This window comes from Etheostoma cragini, chromosome 17 (assembly GCF_013103735.1).
Source record: "Etheostoma cragini isolate CJK2018 chromosome 17, CSU_Ecrag_1.0, whole genome shotgun sequence".
NCBI lineage: Eukaryota > Metazoa > Chordata > Actinopteri > Perciformes > Percidae > Etheostoma > Etheostoma cragini.
This window is the reverse complement of record NC_048423.1, coordinates 4,178,192-4,198,005: the sequence shown is the minus strand read 5'-3', so window position 1 is coordinate 4,198,005 and position 19,814 is coordinate 4,178,192. Positions and strand designations below refer to the sequence as shown.

The 19,814-nt window shown below is 42.3% G+C and overlaps 1 protein-coding gene across 1 annotated transcript in view; it reads right to left on the bottom strand.

Annotated features, from left to right (window-relative positions):
• Positions 1 to 374: 374 nt before the first annotated feature.
• The window catches only part of meis1b (Meis homeobox 1 b), a 36,915-nt gene continuing 17,475 nt past the window's right edge, over positions 375 to 19,814 (bottom strand). The window contains exon 8 of the mRNA XM_034897799.1: positions 375 to 544. Coding sequence (XP_034753690.1) covers positions 390 to 544 — 155 coding nt within the window. The 3' untranslated portion in view covers positions 375 to 389. The remainder of the gene's footprint in view (positions 545 to 19,814) is intronic.

Here is a 19,814-nt window from a genome sequence, read left to right as displayed (position 1 = left end):
TTAGGGCCGGGGGCGTCTCTCCTTAGCTTCAACCTTATTCAGTTTCAGCGCATGAGGAGCGAGAGCGCAGGCTGCAGAGATGGCCGGCAGATTACACAGGCCTGTGTCTTTGAAGTGTTCACCGTACCAACCAGGATATATTGTGGAGAAGGGGGGGGGACTCTGGTGGTGTGTATATGAGTGTCAATGAGTCAGTGTGTGTCAATGGGTTTGTGTTGTTTGTGTATTTGTGTCAAAAAGAAAGAAAGAGCAGTGCTAGAACGTGTGTGTTTGTGTGAGAGAGAGAGAAAGAGAGACAGTGTGTGTATAAGAGTTAGAAAGCCTGTGGCTGTGAAATGAAGTTGAAGTGTACACACATGATATGAAACTGAGAGCAAATGGTGTTTCATTCAACTCACTGTTAGGTGCTGAAAGAGCCATGCTCTCATAATGTTGGTGGCCACCTTAGGGAAGATCCCTCTCTTCTTGTTGCGTTTCTTCTCTTTATCCGGGTCATCGTCATCCCCTGTGCTCGGTGAAGCCACGCTGTTGTCCAGGCCATCACCTGTCACATGACAAGAAACAGGAAGAGACACACAGAAGAGATCAGACACACAGTTTGTTTATTTCCTGCATTTGCTGCGCCTCTGCGTTCAAAGGGAATAAATACGATTTCGAAGGAATTCTGGAGGGCTTTGTATGCACAGACGGAGGGGTATAGAGACACAACAATGGCAAGTAGAGAATGGCTGGAAAACAGCACCTCATAAATGCATTCATTTTTAATACATTTATAAATAACCCTGCCTTTCATTTTTCTCCCCCCGCCACTTGAAAACACAGCCAGCGCTCGCATCTTTTTGCGAGAAAGAGAGGGAGAAGGGGAGCACAAAGGACTTGTAAGGTCGCATTTCCCCACTCTCCCATCCAAGCCTGCACAGAATTGAAAATGACAGAGAGATTTAGTCTTTATTATCCTGAGGGGAAAATAGTTATTGAAGCGTCGCCCCAGCGCATTCTGCCATTTTACCTGAGGTGGAAAGAGTAACACGGCACAACAAAAGGGGAGGTTGCGAGGAGGGGGAAGGCTGAAAATAAAAGGTAAATAGGTGGAAAAAGGGAAGTCAGAGGCACAAACAGCGCTAACAAAGCTAGCTGCTTTTCATAACAATGGCGTCATGGCTGCTTACAGCAACCTGTAGGGCTTCGATAAGGCTCTATGAAGGCCAGTTAACCTCACCTGAGGGGAACACTAGACAGCTTAGAGTATTTGAGCACTGAGAGGTAAAGTGAAAGGAAGGCGCTCCATGGGCCTATTCTTTGCATTCAGACTCAACAACAAGAACTCATACACACACATGCACACGCATATTCAAACTACCCAATTATTGTACGCATTCTATACTATACTGCTCCAGTGGAGAGAAAAAGGCTCTTTCCATCTGTGGCTGTGAAAAGCCTAATTGTTATTATCATTATTCCAAAATGCATCCACTCTCAATAAAGACGATAATCATAAAAGAAACATGAGGCGAGGTAAACAAGTGGCACCCTCACTGCTAGAAATTTCAGCAGCTAATAACCGACTTTTGTCCCATGCCACCTCTTTTCACTGGAAGTGAGGGGAAGGAAAGAAGAGGACGAAAAAACGTTCAAGCTGTGCACAGATCTGGATCCAGTTATTTATTGATTGCAAACAAAGCACTTCTAAAGCTTCTAGGTCTATTCACTGTGACGAGAGTAGATAACTGCATTTGAGCGGGCCCATGCTCCCCTAACTTGCAGAGGGCGACACCCAGTACCTAGCTAAAGCCTAAGCCCCCGATTCATCGATAATTAATGGGGATGTTGGCACTAATCCGGTTGGAGATGACTTTTTTCCAGCCTGCCGCATCAATGGAATAATCAGGGTCTAAAACCCAGGCCTTTGCTCCCCATTACCTCGGGCAAAAGAATTCCTGAAAGCATGCCTGCAGGGCACCTGAATTATATACACCATTAGGAGAGAGAGGCTCTCAACGATCCATACGAAACAACACTCTTGGCTAGCTCTCACTCTCTCGCCGACTGTTCTGGCAGAAGGAGATACATATGCAGACATATTAAAGGCTTTTTAATGAACCTCTTGTGGAAGCGGAGGTGACGCTATGGAGGGTGGGGGAGGGATATAACAAGAGCTTGATTTTCATAGATACTGATGCAAACGCCACACACTTCATCAATAATGCACACATGCAGATAAAGCTGGTGGTAGGATCAGGCTACTTTAACACCAACAAAAGGTCAAAAGTTGAATTCAGGCAATGTGAGCAATTCAGTTACCTCTGCCAGTTTACTGTAAGTTACAGGATAGTCTGTTGATCATGTATCTGATTAATCAATCAATTCCACAATTTCCTAGAGCCTAAAGGTACTTCCACAAACAGACTATTATCAAAGATGTTTAGTTTACAAGGATCTAAAACAGAGAAAAACAGAAAATCCTTACACCCGAGAACAGAAACTAGGGAATCTTTGAGATGTTTTCTTCATAAACAACTTAAACAATTAATCAATAATTGTTGTCAATTGACTAATCCATTAATTGACTAACTCAAGACAATGAACTCCTTACACCTAGCTCCTAGACCTCTCTCTGTCTAAAAGCACACTCACATTGCAGGCTTCAGTTACATCATTAGCCTAGGACAAATGCAGCCTGAGCTTAACAAGTGAGTTTTTTCTGCCTACTGTTTCAGGGCTAAAACACACCCCTCTGTCTGTCTCTAGCTTTCTCTTTTCCTCCCTGCATTTCTCTGCCTGGTGGAAAAGAGGGGTGAGCCGAGTAGGGGCCCTGTAATCTAAGACCAGATTTTCATTGGAAGCAAATGCTTTCAATCCGTTGTAAAGACCGGCTCATGTTCAGCAAAGCCTACAATAACAAACCTAGGGGCTTGTCCCATGTGAGTTGGGAAAACAGAAGCAAACGGCTGGAGAACCAGCTCAGAGCATGAGTGAGACTATGAGTGAGTGACTCTATGAGTAAGTGATTTTGTGAATGAGTGAGTGAGTAAGTATCTACGCAAGCCAGCAAGTAGGAGAGAGGAAACAGGCTCGGGAAGATGTGAGAAATTGTGCGAAGCATGGGGAGAGGGGAAACAAGGGGGGAGAGAAAAGATAAACGGCACAGAGAAAGCAAATTATAAGTCATAATAGTCTGAATGCTTAGAGAAAACTGTCATGAGAATGTGCATGGTCCTTTATTTCACCACTGCCCCATATCTGCAGTATATCAGCCATATTTTACAGTATCATATATCTATTGGTGTATGGGGAATCAAATGTTATGCAAGCATCAACTGCAATATTTAGGACTCTCAAATATGACCCTACAGAATATAAAATAACCCTAAAGATCTCTAGCTAATCAATAAAGAACCAAATACCAAAATTATGCATAATGTGAGAGAAGTAGGATACATTACATCTCTACTCATATCAGATCTATCTTATATCATTGATCCACGTGAAAAGAACATAGAACCAGTATATTTGTTCATACAACATAGAAAAGGTTGCCTCAGAACATGTATGCAAAATGAATGTCATGGGGGAAAATTATTCATCTCTTCCCAATACTTCTAAGTAAGTATGACCTACAGACAGTTCCTTTACCTAGGAGTGGAAAATAAAGGCGGAGGGCTGAAGAGAGGCTGACAATTTTATTGGCATTTCCCTGTTCACTGCAATTTGATACCAATCACCTCTGCAAGGTCTGGGGCTAATTTCTGCTTTGCTTTAACTCCAGCAAGTGAGGGCAGAGCAGGAGATAGGAGGAGAGAAAAGAAAGACTGTGGGAGTGAGGAAGGGTGAAGGAGGAAAGGTGTTGAAGCTGTGTCTGGCAGCCATGTTGGGGAAATGTCAATGGTGTTACCTCAGCTTGAGAGAGAGAGAGAGAGAGAGAGAGAGAGAGAGAGAGAGAGAGAGAAAGAGAGAGATAAAGAGAGAGAGAGAGTTAGAGAGAACACAGGGTAACACAGGGGATAAAGGAAAATGGGAGATGGTGAGGGAGGGCAAGACGAGAGAGTGGTAGATGAGATATATTCTGAGAACGGAATAGAAAACCAAAAAAACGCAAGCCACTGAAGGAGGCGATGAAGGAGGAGAAAATAAGTGATAGGAGAGGGAAGAGATGCTGTGTGGCAGACTGGACTTAATCAGTTGAAAAAAATCAGAAGCAGGACAGTCAGTCAGGGAATGTCCACTGTAATGAGGATAATTCTTGTCTCTATTTTGGCCTTTGAAGCTAAAGTTTTCAAACACCAAAAACAGGATTTTTCAGAAAAGGTCTTCCAATATAAAACCATCTGAAAGCGTGCCATGTTTACTATTTTTAAACAATTAGAGCATATTTTAAACGACTCAAGCTTCTTGGGCACACTCAATAGGCCAGATTAAAACATTGTTGTTCTCTTTTGTGTTTTCAGTGGGGATCGCTGACATGCTTGAATGGGCAAAAAACTTCTGACATGTAAGCAGCGAATTCAAATGTATCTGCTCTAGTGTAAACATGTGCCGTCCTAATCAGTTCATCTTTCAACCAATACACCTTTTAGTCAGTTAGATAGCTGTACACTGTGTAGTCCATACAGTCAACCAGTAAGTAACTTTCTAGCCAGCCAGTAAGCTAGTCAGTCTATAAAGCCACCAAGATAGTCAGCCAGTCATGAACTAACCTTGTCAGTCAGCCGGTCAGCCAATGAACCAGTTCGTTACTCTCCATACACAGGCAGCCAGGCTCATTAAGAGCATCAGCAGGCTGTAACCTAGGGCTGCATACAGCATGGGGCAGCTAGGCTAGCGAGCTCCAATCTCCCCCCACGAGGAAAAGCCACAGGCACAACTCTGGGCCTGGCCCACTGATCAGCCATGACAACATCTTTGCAACTAGTTAGAGGAGGGGCTGTGAGGGGGAGGGGGTGAATCAATGCAGAACAGTGGGGGTGCATGTGCATGTTTGTGTGTGAAGAATGCATGCATGGCTGGATGTGCACTCTTCTGTATATGTGTGTCTATCTCTGGTTTTCCTTATGCGTGTGTTTTCAGCCACAGAAGCTCTGAATGTCGCATGTGTGTGCGTGAGTGTGAGTGTGCATGTGTGCGTGCGTGCGTTTGTGCATGCGTGCGTGTATGCGTGTGTGTGTGTGTGTGTGTGTGGCAATTAGGGAGCAGGCCAGTGACTGGAAGGAGCCAGGGGCAGTTGAAATGCCCCAGGGCCAACGAAGGGAAGGAATATTTTATCAGTCCCCTCACACACTGTATACACACATACACACTCGCACAAACACACACAAACTGTGAGCAAACAGATAACGACGTAAAAAACTAGGTTAGCTTTCTTCATGCATTTTCACTACCTTCGTTAGCATTAGCTCAACAGACACTTATTTCCATGCTCATTCAGCTCTGATGGCTTTTATTTAAGTCTTTCCGCCACTTCATGTTTCATTCCTGCCTCCCATCCTTCTTACTTCATTACTTACTCTCTCCTCTTTCTCTCTGTCTGCTAGAGTGTGAGGTTTGTGTGGAGGGAATTTGCACAGTGTTGGGGATGTAAGATAAGGTATTGTTAATGTTCTTCACTGTAGGAGTTTTCTTTCTTTGTAAATCAAACAAACAGCAGTAAATGATATTTCACTAATTAAATGTTTCAAAATTGAGGTAAACTAAGTTAACATTGTTCGATATCCTCAGTCTTGATGTTTTCAGTTTACCTCTTCAACTAGTGACTACTAATGATGCTTCCTCTCTTCTGTCTCTTCGTCTGCCTCTTCTTCTTCATCACATCTCTACATCTCTCTGTCTCAAGGCATACCCTGACATTATCAAGCAGTATCTAGGCTAATCTGTTATGATCTGATTATGAACCATCTCTCAGCGTAAGACAGCAATTGGTACTACCTGCCCCCTTCTGCACGGGCACACGTGCCATTCCGAGGTGTCAGCCATTTTTCTGCTGCCTGGCAAATTAACAGCCGCAGATTCACCAGTCAGTCATCTGCGAACAGCAATCTTGTCAGACACGTCGCTTCTAGCGCAACGCGAGAGACTAATGACATTTAGCTTTCTAATAATCTTTTCTTCATAGAGGCTCTGCTGAGTTGAGGAATAAGGGTTATGAATATTAGCTTTGTGCCAGATGTCATGAGTGGAATCCTGTGTGAGGAATCATTCACAGATGGCTTAACGTTTTTGGAGGATACTGTGAGATGTTTTTGCAAGGTTTTATAGGCCGTGGAAGGACTCTGAGGGGAAGGAATGGAGATAGGTCTTTAAGTTTATGACATGTATTTATTCTATTGGCTATTTGTTGTGAGAAAGAGTGTGTGTCTTTCATTTTGAGTGACCTGGAGCTGATCTCTCATGGGCCACTCCTAGAGTTTCACACCCCAGAAAGCTCCCATGACCCTGGGTTGGCATCCCAGGCAAGGCCCAGGCCTCAGGGAGCTGCTATCCTGTTCCACATGGAATACACACATCTCATATTGGCAGGCGAGAAATGCATGCATACACACACTCAAAACATGATACATTAAGCGCACACACACATGCTGATGTGCATTCACCAAAGTGCTCTCCTTCTCACTCTTCTTCTCTGTGGCACACACACTCTCACACACATACACACAGATAACATTCCCAGAAATCCTCAGAGAGGTAAAGAAGGGCCCGCAAGAGGGAGGGAGAGGAGGAAAAAGTGGCGTTTATTGTATTCAGGCCATTCATAAGCTCTAGACTTGGGGAGGGGGAGTACAGGGGGGTTGCAGGCAGTGGGGGGTTCCCTTTGCATGGCTCTGGAGGCCCCTCCCACCTCCAAATATTCTGAACATGCAGGAATTCCTTGCAACACAATTCCCAAGTAGGGGCTCATTTTCAAAATCGTCTTTCCCTTTACTGCACCAAAACAGACACACACTTGAACACAATCACTTGCACCAATTTCTTAGGATCTTCCGCAAGGCAACTTTCCAACAACTACTAACAAAGTATAGTAAACCAACACACACTTCAATACAAAACACTTTCTGTGACCAATGCTGTTTCGCCTCCCAGAGGAGGAGAGACAGAGAGAAATCCCCTCGACCACACTGAGGATAATGACATGCGCTGTCGACAAAACAATATGGCTATAGTCGAGACTTTCCTTCCTGCCTTTGCCAGAAAGACACTCCACAATTTTCAGAACTTTGCTTAAAACTTCAGCCAACGCATTTGGATCATGTGACTTAGTCTGAAGCAAAGACTAATCTTTGTAGAACATACATAAACTACAATATGATGAATGAAAAGATTAGGTAAACAGAGAAAGCTGTCATTATTACAAAAGAAAAAACAAAATGGGGCTTGCCAGGTAAACAATAAGGGGAGAGCTAAGTAATTGCTTCCTGTAATCAAAGACCATTCCATTGAAATAATTACAGTAAATAACGAGTGCTTTGCAATTACAAAGCCAGTTACTTTGAATGATGACAGTTTTGTAGATCAGCACTGACAGATTCAATAATGCCAGTAACTGGTGAGTCATTTATAAGGGTTATTGTAATTAACTGAAGAATTCATGTTGTGAGAATCCGAGCCAATTTTGGAGCAATTACTTCATTTGTGGTAATCTGATGAGGATGGGACCAGGAAGCCAGAGACAGGGAATGTGTTTAAATAACAACAAAAGAAGAACAAACACAGAACAGTTATCATATGTATGAGTTGATTAAAGCATGTGCAAGGCTTTAGGTCTGTGAGATGTGTGTGGCTTTTGCTGGAGGGATTTGAGTGCATTGTTGTCAGCATTCATATCGAATGTAAGTGGACATTGGTGCATTTTCATGTTTCTTACTAACACGTGTGCAGGTGACATTGTACAATGAAATCAATGTGTTAGTCATTTAATGTAAAAAAAAAACAAAGCTACTCAAATGTGCTGCATTTCTCAGTTTTATATGGATTTAAGTTGTGGACAAGCAACAAGTATTTTATCTCATTGGGCTCTGCAAAATTGGGCAGGGTATTTTTTTTACATACCAAATGATTAACTTTTATACCAAAAATTGAATATTAGACCTGTGTTATTGCTCATTTTCTTTGAGAAAATGTTCCTGTTCTTCTGTGTGTTAAGGCTGAGGCCCATCCAATGTTGCCTGTGAGAGACAGAAGAGGGGGTCAGGCCTGTTGACATAGCCATAGGTGATGGCAAAAATGTCAGTGTAAATGTGACTGCTCTCTCTGTGCCATTTTCCTGTAAAGGGTCATCACCACAGGCTGCCTGACACGCTGGAAACTGCCTGAAGCGCGGGGTACCGAGACGACATTAAACTGCAGTATGCCTCCACACGCAGAAACACACACACATCAACAGCCTTTTATTCCCACTTTCAGATCAGTTGAGAGAGAACGAATAAGGGAGAAACAGGCAGACAGTACAAGCTAAAATGAAAGTGTAGGGCGAAGAATTCACCCTTTCATGTTGAGCACTTTTGCTGTGTAACTATTGATTTTTCCCCTCTTGCCTTTGTGTTGCCGTTTTCTTTTTTTCTAACCTGAAGATAGAAGGCCAGACCCAGTTCAAACGGGAGCACTTGTGAGGGGGGCCCACAGATTCTTCGCCTCAGTGAAGGGAAGTCTTAACACATACATACACACACACACACCCACACACACACACACACACACACCAACACTCCTGAAATCGTGCCACTTTTGCCTCTTTCTCACTCTTAACTCTCACAATTGTTTTGCTAGCTCTCAGATGGCTTTTGACACCTTCGACTCACCAAGCTTCTGCCAATCTCAGCACACAACAAATGCACAGAGTCTGAGAGTGAAATGAACTATGGAAGAAGAGGGAACGGGGGAAGGGATGGTAGAGAGGACAAGGACTATAACAAAAGCTAAGAGCACTTAACAGCACAATGGCATGGCGGCCCTTTCCAAAAGTCAGCTGATGTGCTGAAGGGCGTTTAAAAGTCCTTCAATGTAGCCTTGGAACAAAGAGTAGGAACCCTAAGCTAAACTAAATGCGGAAACATCCCATTTAGACTTTGTTGTGGACTAACAACACTCAAGTAACTAACTGCACTAAAATTACATTTAAATACCACAAGAATACTAGATGTGATCATGGAAGTCCTTTAATAAACCATCAACATTCAATAAATTCAAACTGCAATTATACCTTTATCAGAACAAAGACACTTTAACTTCCAGCAGCCCTCTACTAAGCTAAAGTACCATGGGAACATTTTTAACCAACATGAATTTACTCTAAATATATCCTTTCAAATGATCTGAGCATCTGTATAGATGAGCTAAGTTTAGTGAAATTATATCTTGCAACACTAACTTGTTTAATTTCAACCAACCTCTCAAAGCCATCAGTTTAATTAACTAAAATTAGGTGGAGATACATCATTTCAGTACCAACAATCAGCCTGTTTGGTCTGTAATTATACCTTTTTGTTTAGGGTGAGTAGTTCCATTAACCAAACTCAAGTTTCCCTGTTTATTTTTGAGAGCTAGTGTGTACAGCTGTTGCCTGTGTGTGCATTTTTCCACATGGGGACTATCTGAATGACACAGACTATGAAAAACACTTTTAATACACATGGATTTTCCTACTCATGCTAACCTATCAGCGGCAGCCAAACAGCAGTATGCAGTTAGATAATACAGAGACGCTAACCCTGCGGTGGCACAGGCTAATAATAGCGCATTAGCTTCCAGTGTGTTTTTTTTGAATAACAGAAGGTTTTAGTGCTACGAAGGAGTATAATATGGTCTGCACCCACAAGCTCAGGTTACTGAAGGGGTGGTTAGGAAAACAGGATAAGTCATTATCGGAGTGACAACCTACTCTATTGAAATACTTTTAGTTGTTGTTGTTGTTGTTGCATATACATTTTAGAGTCTTAGCTGATTTGTTATTAGTAAATATGGAACTGGTTGTTGTGGCGCTTCAGTGTTGCAGACTCCTTCTTCAAGGCCAGATCGAGGATATCCAGACTTTTGATATCACTACAACTTCTCTGTTTGTTTTACTAGCTGATGTATTAAATTAACCTATAAATTCCCCCTCCAAAGTAATGCTGCATCTCCACTTCCTCCTCCTTGTCAATGTGTCCTTGATAGGCAGAGGATGTGATGTTGTGGGGATGTGGGGGATTTGTAGTCCTATCAGCCTCCCCATATGCAGCCCTGATAAGGCTTGCGAGACAGGGACAGAGGAAGAGGAAGTGAGTGGGTTTACAGCAGGCCTATTTCCTGTGGAGCATGGGCCCATGTGGACGGGATTGATATGCCCCCCGTGAACAGCAGCACTCTCGCCACACAGTCCGATCAAGTCACTTCCTGAAAGAGGCAGCCCTCTCTGGGGGTGACTTCCTGTAAGAGTATGACCTCTCTGCCTGAAGGGAATCTCAGTGGAACAAAGACCCAGGATTGCCCATGGGAGTTTGTGTGTACAATATGTATGCAGTGTGTGTGTTTTAACACTGCCACTCAGGCCTTTACTCCAAAGGTTATCACTGGTGAGAATCTTAGCCCCCAGTCCATGCTCATCTCTTTGAGTTTCACTGGCTTGGAGCAAGAAGGGACGATTGGGTTGCATCCAAATGTGTGTGTTCATGAGTGTGTGTCCAGAAAGTGGCATGCCTTGTGTTGCTCTGCAAACACACAAAGTAAACGTCAATGCTGCCCTCCGGCCCACCCTGCTGCTCTTGTGTTTACCTACAGGTATTTGTTATCTAGCCCTCTCTTTCCTTTTTTTTCTCTCTCTCTTTCTCTAAACTCTTAGAAAAGCTTGCTGAGGTCTTTATCTCTCAGTCTAATCCCTATAGCAGGTATCCATGTCAAACAGACCAAGGGGAGGGGGCCTCAGGGGGCAGCATGTTTGGTCTGGGTTAGCCCTGGGTCAAGCTTTGGACCAGTTGACACACAATAAATCCACCACTTATCCATCCTCCTGCATCCCAGGTTACTTGGACACCTTAAATGTTGCATGTTTTATCTTGCGCTCTTTATTGCTGAAAACAGATTATGTCATTATTTCAATTTCACCTTTAAAAGAGTGAACACCAGTATAAGGACAGGTTTGAATGTTAGAAGCAAAAGGGAGTTGCGTGTGTCATATCGGGGTTATAAAATAAGCCCTAACAAAAAATTAAAGTTGCATTGACCCATATTCAAAGAATAAAAAAAATCCACATGGATGCTGGTATTGACCAAAAAATGGCGCTACTGCTAGTGGTTTGCTGGCATGAAATTGGCTTTGTGTGGGTGTCGTTTGGAGAGCCGGCTGGTAAATTCTCCCGTTCTTTTGTTAGAAAAGGGGGGGCTCCATGCATAATGGTCTTAGCCAGGGAGGTCTGGAACTGTGTCCATAAATTGAATTATTTCAATTTGAGGTAGAGCGAGGGAGAGAGAGTGAGAGAATAATGGAGAATGGCTGTGTGAGTTGAATTTACATGTGAACATATGCATGTGTGTTGATGGAGAGAGAGAGAGAGAGAGAAAGAGAGAGACTCATTTTTATTCTTCTACGGGGCTCACATTTACAAGTGAGAATATAAACCAAGTTGCAGGAGATTACAAAAGAGGCCAAATGTTACCTTGCAGCTAGAAGCTAGAGTGGATAAAACAAAGGTTCCTGGTTGAGGGCGCCTTCGCCACAACAGCAACTTGCTGTCTGAAAATTACAGTTTCAGTAATTGATACAGAGAGATTAGCTATACAAAATAACTAACTAATTATGCGCCTTTTCTGGGGATAATAACACCTTCACAGACTTAAATGGGTTTAATAATGACATTTGTGGGATAATATTATTAAAATTCTGCCTTTAAAAATTAATCTCTCAATCACATCTACATGTTGAGATAAAGCCATCCCCCAGTGTCATTAACGCTAAAATAAAAGATATGTGTGTGTTTATGTGTATGTTTTGGTAGGGGTGGGGTGGGATGGAAATATTCCACACAATATAATCGACAGAGGACCATATGGCAAACTGGCAGCAAGCTATTTATCCTTATCCTCTTTGGAGGCTAAAATTAGCACTCCGCTGTTTGTAGCTTTAAGCTGGACTCCAACCATTCTGATAGGGCTAATAATAAAGGAAAAAAACAGCCCAGCTGGCACAACTTCTTTGCCTCCTCTTTCTGATTCCATCTTTTTCTCTCTCTCTCTCATACTAACTTTTGGTCCCCCTCCCTGTCTCTTTTCCCTCCTCACTGAAATACATCAGTCTGACCTCCATTTTAAGACCAAATCATGTTAATCTGACCATGAGGAATTGTATTAATATCATTTAAGTGTTGCATGAGCCAGGTTTCCCTATAAGCCCATGTGTCAGGAAAGCCAGGATTTCCTGAACACGGACCCCCTCGGCTAGCTTAAGAGCGTAGGATGATGGGGCTAATCTCTTTATCAAAAGCTTAAATAAACGTTGGTGCTCTGTGCATGTGTGAGTTTCTTATTTGTGTGTGTGTGTGTTCTTGTGTTTGTTCTTGTGTGTGTGCCAAGGGGCCAAACAATGCTTCTCCCCTAAACAAAGTGCTAATACCCTGACTCTTTGCTCACCCCTCCCTCCTCCATTCCTTCTCTCTCTTTCCTCTCATTCTTCCTCCATACAAGTGAACTACAGTATCCATCTAAAATGTAAAATGAATACTTTTAAACAGTAGGAAAGCTACTGAGAATGCTCCTCTGGTCCTCCTGTCATCCACTGTCAGAGGTGATTGTCTGAATTCTCCAGCCTGCTATCAGGGCTTTCCCTGAAAAGTTAACATCTATCTGATCAGAGGCCTCCTGGGCAATGAGCTCAGCTCCATTTCAAGGGAGGAGGAGGAGGGAGGCACAGTCAGCTGCTAGAGAAATGGAAAGACAGAAGGAGGAGAGAGAGTTTAAGGTTGTTTTATCGGCCAGATGTAATGCGGTGTGACACGCCAGTGATGAGTCGCTGTTATTCCTTATGATCCTGAACTGGCCACGATTAGGAACCAGGGCATTTTCTGTCTATGAGAACTTGTGTGTGTGTCCCTGTGTATTGTACATGAGTGTGTCCATGTGTGATCCCAGGCAATTTGAAGCCGAACTGAAAACAAAAAAAATAAGGACTGGTGACAAATTTGGAATTTGTCACCATTCTTTGCTATGACAAGTTTCCCCCAGTAAGAACACAGGACCCTCTACACAAACAATATAACAAGTAAATGAGCATGCTTCAACTTTGTTTTTTTATTTTTGTTCATTTGTATGACAAGTGAATTACCACCTTCCTACTTGTTTACATTTGGAAATCAAAGCTAAAGAAGTCCCTTCCAAAAGGAGAATCCAGTAATTTCCCAAAAGTGGCATCTTCTTTTAGGATATGATTACATGACAATGATGCAAATTATGGAGCTTCAAACAAAAATAAACCTGAATGGAGTCCTCAGTTGACACTTTTCAAACATTGTGAATTTAGAGGCAATGAATAAAAACATCTTTAGGTTTAAATATCCAAATCCTATTTGGATATTTGGATATTATTCTTATTTCACTTCCTGTACACAGACAGAAACTTATGTTGCGGATAAAATTTAAGAAAATGGTCTTTACCACGTTTGCACATTTAACTTTTCTTGTCATAATCTCCCCACCCCAACACACAAGAAACATCTGCAATCACACCAGTAATTAGATATAGGCATTTGGCATTCACGCCAGTCGCAAATTAAAGAAGAGAGCTTCCTGTAAACAGACAGCGAGAATGTGTCTACATCATTAGCGTGCCACAATTATAACATGGGAGCTAAAGATACATTTCCCTCCCGCTTGCACTCCCTCACTGAAGCAAATGAAGTAGAACCTCTTTTCTTTTTTTCAAATGAGTGGCTGTCTTTCGTGAAGCAGTGGCAAACTACATGGTATGATCCAAGTGGATTTATAGGTAAAACAATGAAGATAAAATGCATCACTGGCAACTTTGTAAGAAATAAGAAACAAAATGATTCCAGTGTTTCTTTTGTTTGACAGACTTTATGAACAGATCACATCCTGAGCGCAAAGACTGAGTGAAGGCATAAGAGAGCCGGGAGAAGCTATTTTCTGTGCATGCATGTCTTGAATGAATATGTATTTCATGTAAATTGTGCACACAAGCCATATTGTAATGGTCTGGGCTAGACTTTGCATTTCTTTGGTCATGCAAACATGCCCACATGTAGCCAACAGACAGAGAGACCGACTGAGTGAATGCAGGGGGAGATTTAATGTAACAGAGAGACCAGGTGAGACATTTTATTCACCTCTGAATGTTATTACAGAAAGTCAAAAATGTGCTGGAGTCGTGAGAGCAAAAGGCATAGAGAGAGAAATGAGACTGAGGCTCTGAGAGAAAATAAAGACAATATGTGCAAATATAAGGCTCATATGATGATGTGTACACATGTTCAGCTACAAACTGCGCATAAATCTTGAAGTCAAACACTCAAATCTCTGACATCTTATCAAACAGTTGTATACCTATTACCTTCTAGTAGATAAGAGACTCACTCAAGCCAATAAAACACAAGTTAGTGAATCTGACTGATTAAGCAGAAGATAATTTCTCATGTGAAAGGAGACAAAGTTACTTTGTTTACTAGTACTTCTGATCCTGTCTTCCACACGACCCCTGTGGCCGGGTGACACCAGCCTTAATCCTAAAAGCAAACTGGCCCCTTGCTGTGGGAACCTGATACAATTTCCTCTTTTTTGAGAGGGGCAAACTCAGGCTAATTTGGATTTGCTTATTGCGCACGAGGCAATAAAAAGTCATTGAGGGCTATCACTTTCTACGAGGCGAGTCACTACATGTTGGTTGACACGTCGGCCACCGCGATAGAGCGCTGTCATAAAGCTCTCAGTGAATCTGAGAGAGGGGGGTCATGATTGGACACTAAAAGGACAAACATCTCTTTTCCCAGGTAACTACAGATAATAATGTTTGAGATGCAGTAAATCCAGTGGAGGTTGAATAAACATTCCTAGTGGCAAAGCTGAGTTGTTCAGAGATGTTTTCTCAAGTTGTTTTAAGATGCAATTACTCTTTATGCGTTTCAAATATTGATTTTCATAAACAGCATGTCCACTGAAAGTTAGGCTAATGCTCTTGTGACCACGCAGATATTAAAACGTTTTTGAAACACATGCTTTTACACTTTGACTTTAACCTTCTATGGGACACATAGTGAGCTTCAGGTGGCCCGGCCACAACTCTCTCCTCTCTGAACTGGCAGAGAAGATATTGTCTGTCAGACACTGCTCCAGCATCAACATGGTTTCACAGCATTCACTATGACATTATCTTCCTTCCTCCTTATCTTACTCTCTCATTATGATGATTCTTTATCTTTTTCTTTCCCTTTTGTCTTCTTCTTCTCTCTTTTTTACCTGTGTTCACGCTCTGAGAAAATCAAAGAGAGATTCTTGTTTGTGTCTGCCAGCTACTGTACTTACACACACACACCTCCAGTAATACAGACTGCAGACTAATCAGGGAACCACATACCTTTTATCTACCCACAGAGCCTCACATTTAAACAGATTACCAGGAGAGCTGGACTTAAGACAATTACCGGACCGAGTATCACAACATCTAGACAACCTACATAAAAAAAAGTGTAAAGTACTGTTTCTCTGCAGATTTATGAATTTTTAAAGGTAGGCTGAAAATAATGAGACACTTAAGAGTTTGGATATGTACACAGATTAGTGTCTGGTTACTTTATGATCACCAACTAGATGATAGTTAACCCACCATTAAATTCTACATTAAAACACTGCTGCATTTAAGTATGTAAGAATTTTAAAACTGCAAACTATTGAATTTATACTAAAGCTGTCATTGAATGTGTGCCAATCCAACCATTACACACTCACATTCCTATTAACAGCTAAAGGCTACTCGGAGAGAAAAGCTGTCCAGAGAGTGGAATACATACTCACCCACACCCATACACACCCACAAACACACACACACACACACACACACACACACTCACACACACACACACAAACACACACACACAGTTCTCTCTTCCAGTCTACTGGACAATCAGACCAATTAATCGGTGACTTTGAGGGGGCCAAGTAAAGCCGAGTGAATGGATGAGCCGGATCTGGTCTCTGATTGACTGGCACCTCTGTCCATGTCCTCATTTGCTCGCCCTGGCCCTGGAGACTGGCCAATGAGGAGACAGAAAGCAACAGCCTCACTGTGGCCTGACCTTGTCGGAGGGTACAGAGGTTGGAGGGTTGAAGGATGGATGGATGGATCCATCAGGAATATTTCACCCAGTGAAAATTATATACAATGTTTCAAAATGAAAGGGGCAAAGCTGTATTAGGATATGATCTTCAGCAATTAGGGCACCACAGGTCTGTTCATTTAAGTGTTACTTTACAGCATGTTACTGATCTACTTGTTTCCTTCCACATTTTACAGGGTTCATTTATACATCAAAGTTGGATTTACTCTAATCATCAATTATAATAAATGTGCAGGAATTTAATTGTACAGACTGGGGCAATTAGTTCAAGGATAACAGGCCCTCATGTGGCAGCAATAACTATTACTATTATTACTACTAAAAGACTATGAGCTACATATATTTGACGTAGACACAGTTCAGGTCGGTCAAATAGCAAATATTTGATATTGACATTGTTGAGCATTCATCCAACTACACCAGCCAAAAAAAACTCCCAGACCCAGATACCAGACCAACAACCAGAAATCTCAGGCCACTACTCAGACACTAGAAATGTATGCAGACACTAACACATCGCCTTACAGGGAGCTATTTGCCTTGGCGCAGCACACTGTACTCTTCCCAAACGGTCTGAGTAATTTGTGATACATATCTAATATCGCCAGTCGTCACCTCACTCCCTGGAGGTTTCTGACAAGCAGAGAGGGAAACCCTGTAGCTTTCAAAAACAGAGCAAACACTCTGCTCCGCTCCTCAGCTCAAGTCGCATCCACATCGCTGCAGTTGGTGAAGATTCTGTGCCTGAATGTTATTCTGTTTGCCTCGCACGAAAGGCCCTTGGAGAAGCCAAGGGGTGTCCTTACAAATTCACACAGGCAAAGAGGAGTACTTTATACTGGAAGAAAAAAATAGAGAGTGCCTGCTCATGTCCATGAGGGACCCCCCTCCATCGTAGGCCTATATGATCTGTTGGCTTTTCCTCTGCCCTGCAAGCATTACTCTTCACAGTGAAGCATGATCCAAGGCAACAACAGCTACAATGCGGCTTCTCCAGTGGGCTTCTGGGTATTAAACAAAGGGCCCTGTTGGTAGCAACTAGCTAGCAAACATCTGGGCTAATAGAGTGGGACTAATTAACTACAGGGCCGCTCTCCGACTCTCGATGTTGGAGCTTGCTGGATGTTAACAAAGACCTCCCAGAGAAAGGGAGGAGAAAAATAGGAGGCTTTCTTCTTTCTCTGCTCTTTAGAGAGAGAGGAGACACCCAGGATGGATTTTAATGACATGTGTGAAGCAAATGTGTTCCTCCCTCCACTTCTTCTGACTGCCAGTGGAATTCAGTGCTACAAAATACCACTGGCATTGTGGTCAAAGCATAAACACTTATAAGAACTCAGAATATGAGCATTGTCAGCACATGCAAAAATGAAAATTGTTTTTAAATGCTGACATTCTTACTGACACTGTCAAATCATTGCAAACCACCTGCTGATGAATATAAGGTCCAAGAAAAAAAAATCACATGATCACATTACTTGATTACTTTGCATTAGAAAAAGTATGTTCTCATGCAATCAAGTTCAACAACATGTACATTCAAGATATAGACCTCTGGTCTTACATAACGGAGACTCCCTCCTCACAATTCCTGCCTCACTTGGATTAGAGATTGTAAGCGCTACATTTCATTGTAGAAATGGGGATTTTTACACTAGTGGGCAGTGAACCGTTCAGAGAAGAGGGCAGAGGGGAGCATGTGTTTGTCTCAGGAATAGCCTTAGAAAAAAAGCTGAGAGGAGACTTGAGTTCACTAGTTAAAGGCCTTCAAACATCCAGCAACCTTTCTCTGAGAACAAGAAGGAAGAAGGGGTCTAAAGATACATACAAACGGGGAGGAAGTAGAGAAAGATTGAGTAAAGGACAAGGTGTGGAATGAGAGTGAGAAGGTGGCTTGATAGACTGAGGAGAAAGAGTAAAGCAGGCGGATTGAAGGATAGAGTAGAGAAAGGAGAGAATGAGTAAAGGAGAGAAAGATGGCCATTAGCTCTGCAGCTCTACAAGCCGAGGGAAAAAATGAAGAAAGTGGAAGAGAGAGAGAGAGAGGGAAAGAGAGAAAGGTCAGCGAGAAAGCAATCTGTAAAAAGCAGAAGAGGTGGGGGAAAATACAAGAATGAACATGAAGAAATGAGGAGGAGGAAATACAAAAAAGAGGAGGAAAGAGAGATGAAAAGCAAGGAAGTAAATAAAACTGAGAAAGACAGATTTGAAGAGAATAGAAGCAAAAAAATAACATGACAAACGAAGATTGTGAAAGATAAACAAGATAAGGAAAGAGAATAAACGAGGGATGAAGAAAGAGCCAAACAGAGTCAGAAAGACACAAGAAGTACAAAGATGAGAGAAAAAGATGACAAGATGAAAACAAAGAGGAAAAAGAGATGGAAAAAAGCAGAAGAAGAGAAAGATGGGGAAGAAGGAGAGAGCAAAAGGAACAAAGAGAGGTGAGAGAAAGGGAAAGAAGAAGGATGCACAAAGGTAGTGTTTTAGAGAGAGTGGGAGGCATGGAAGAAAATAGGGGGAGGAGAGAGAGAAAAGCACGGGGGTTCACAAGTAGAGAGAAACCGACTGAGAGCAAAATAAAAAGAGCGAGACGCGAGAGTAGGTGGGAGACAAGGGAAAACTGGAGAAGAGAGGGAGGATGCGAAGATGAAAGAGCGAGAAAGAGGGAGGAGAGACAACAGGGTGAAACTGTCGGGGAGAGAGCGAGCAAAGTGCCAAACAGATAAATAACCAGCTTACTGGGATTACCAAGTGACTGACACACAATTTGCCAGAGCCAATATGACGTGGCAGTGATAGCTCTTAACCCATTTAAACCTGAAAACAGTCCAAGATGTCCTCCGGTATTTACTGCTGTCACTGTGTCCTGATGCTGTGCACTCTGTGTGTGTGTGTGTGTGTTTGTGTGTGCAAGCGTGCGTGTGTGCGTGCGTGTGTGCGCGCGCGCGTGCATGCATGTGTGTGGGTCCAGAAACACTGCAGAAACAAAGCATTCACACATATAAATGCAGACAACAGGGTGTCTGCAGACATTACAAGTAGTTTGAAAGCTGTGTAATGCTACCTAGGCTGACTCTTTCTAAATTTAGAAAAAATATACTGTGTGTCTAACCGTATGTGAACACCTAAACATTACACCTGTATGATCTTTTTTTTTTGTGACATTAATCTGTGTTTTACATAGTATAATTCAACCCAAGCTCTGTTTTTATTTGATACTGGATGCTTATGGTAATGAAACTGATAACAAATAAGCTGAAAAAGCATTTTTCAGCAGTCTTGTTTTTTTTAAATCTTAAATTAGCAAACGTGTTTCAGGACCTGGAGATACCCTGATACCTATTTACGTATCAACTGTCATAACACTTCAAATCAAAGCACCTCATTCATTGCACACACCAACACACATACACATGCACATGTATTCATCACTACCCCACATTTTACCCTCTGATGAAATTAAACAACAAACAAAAACCTACAGTAGGGGGATGATGAGAGAGAGGGGGG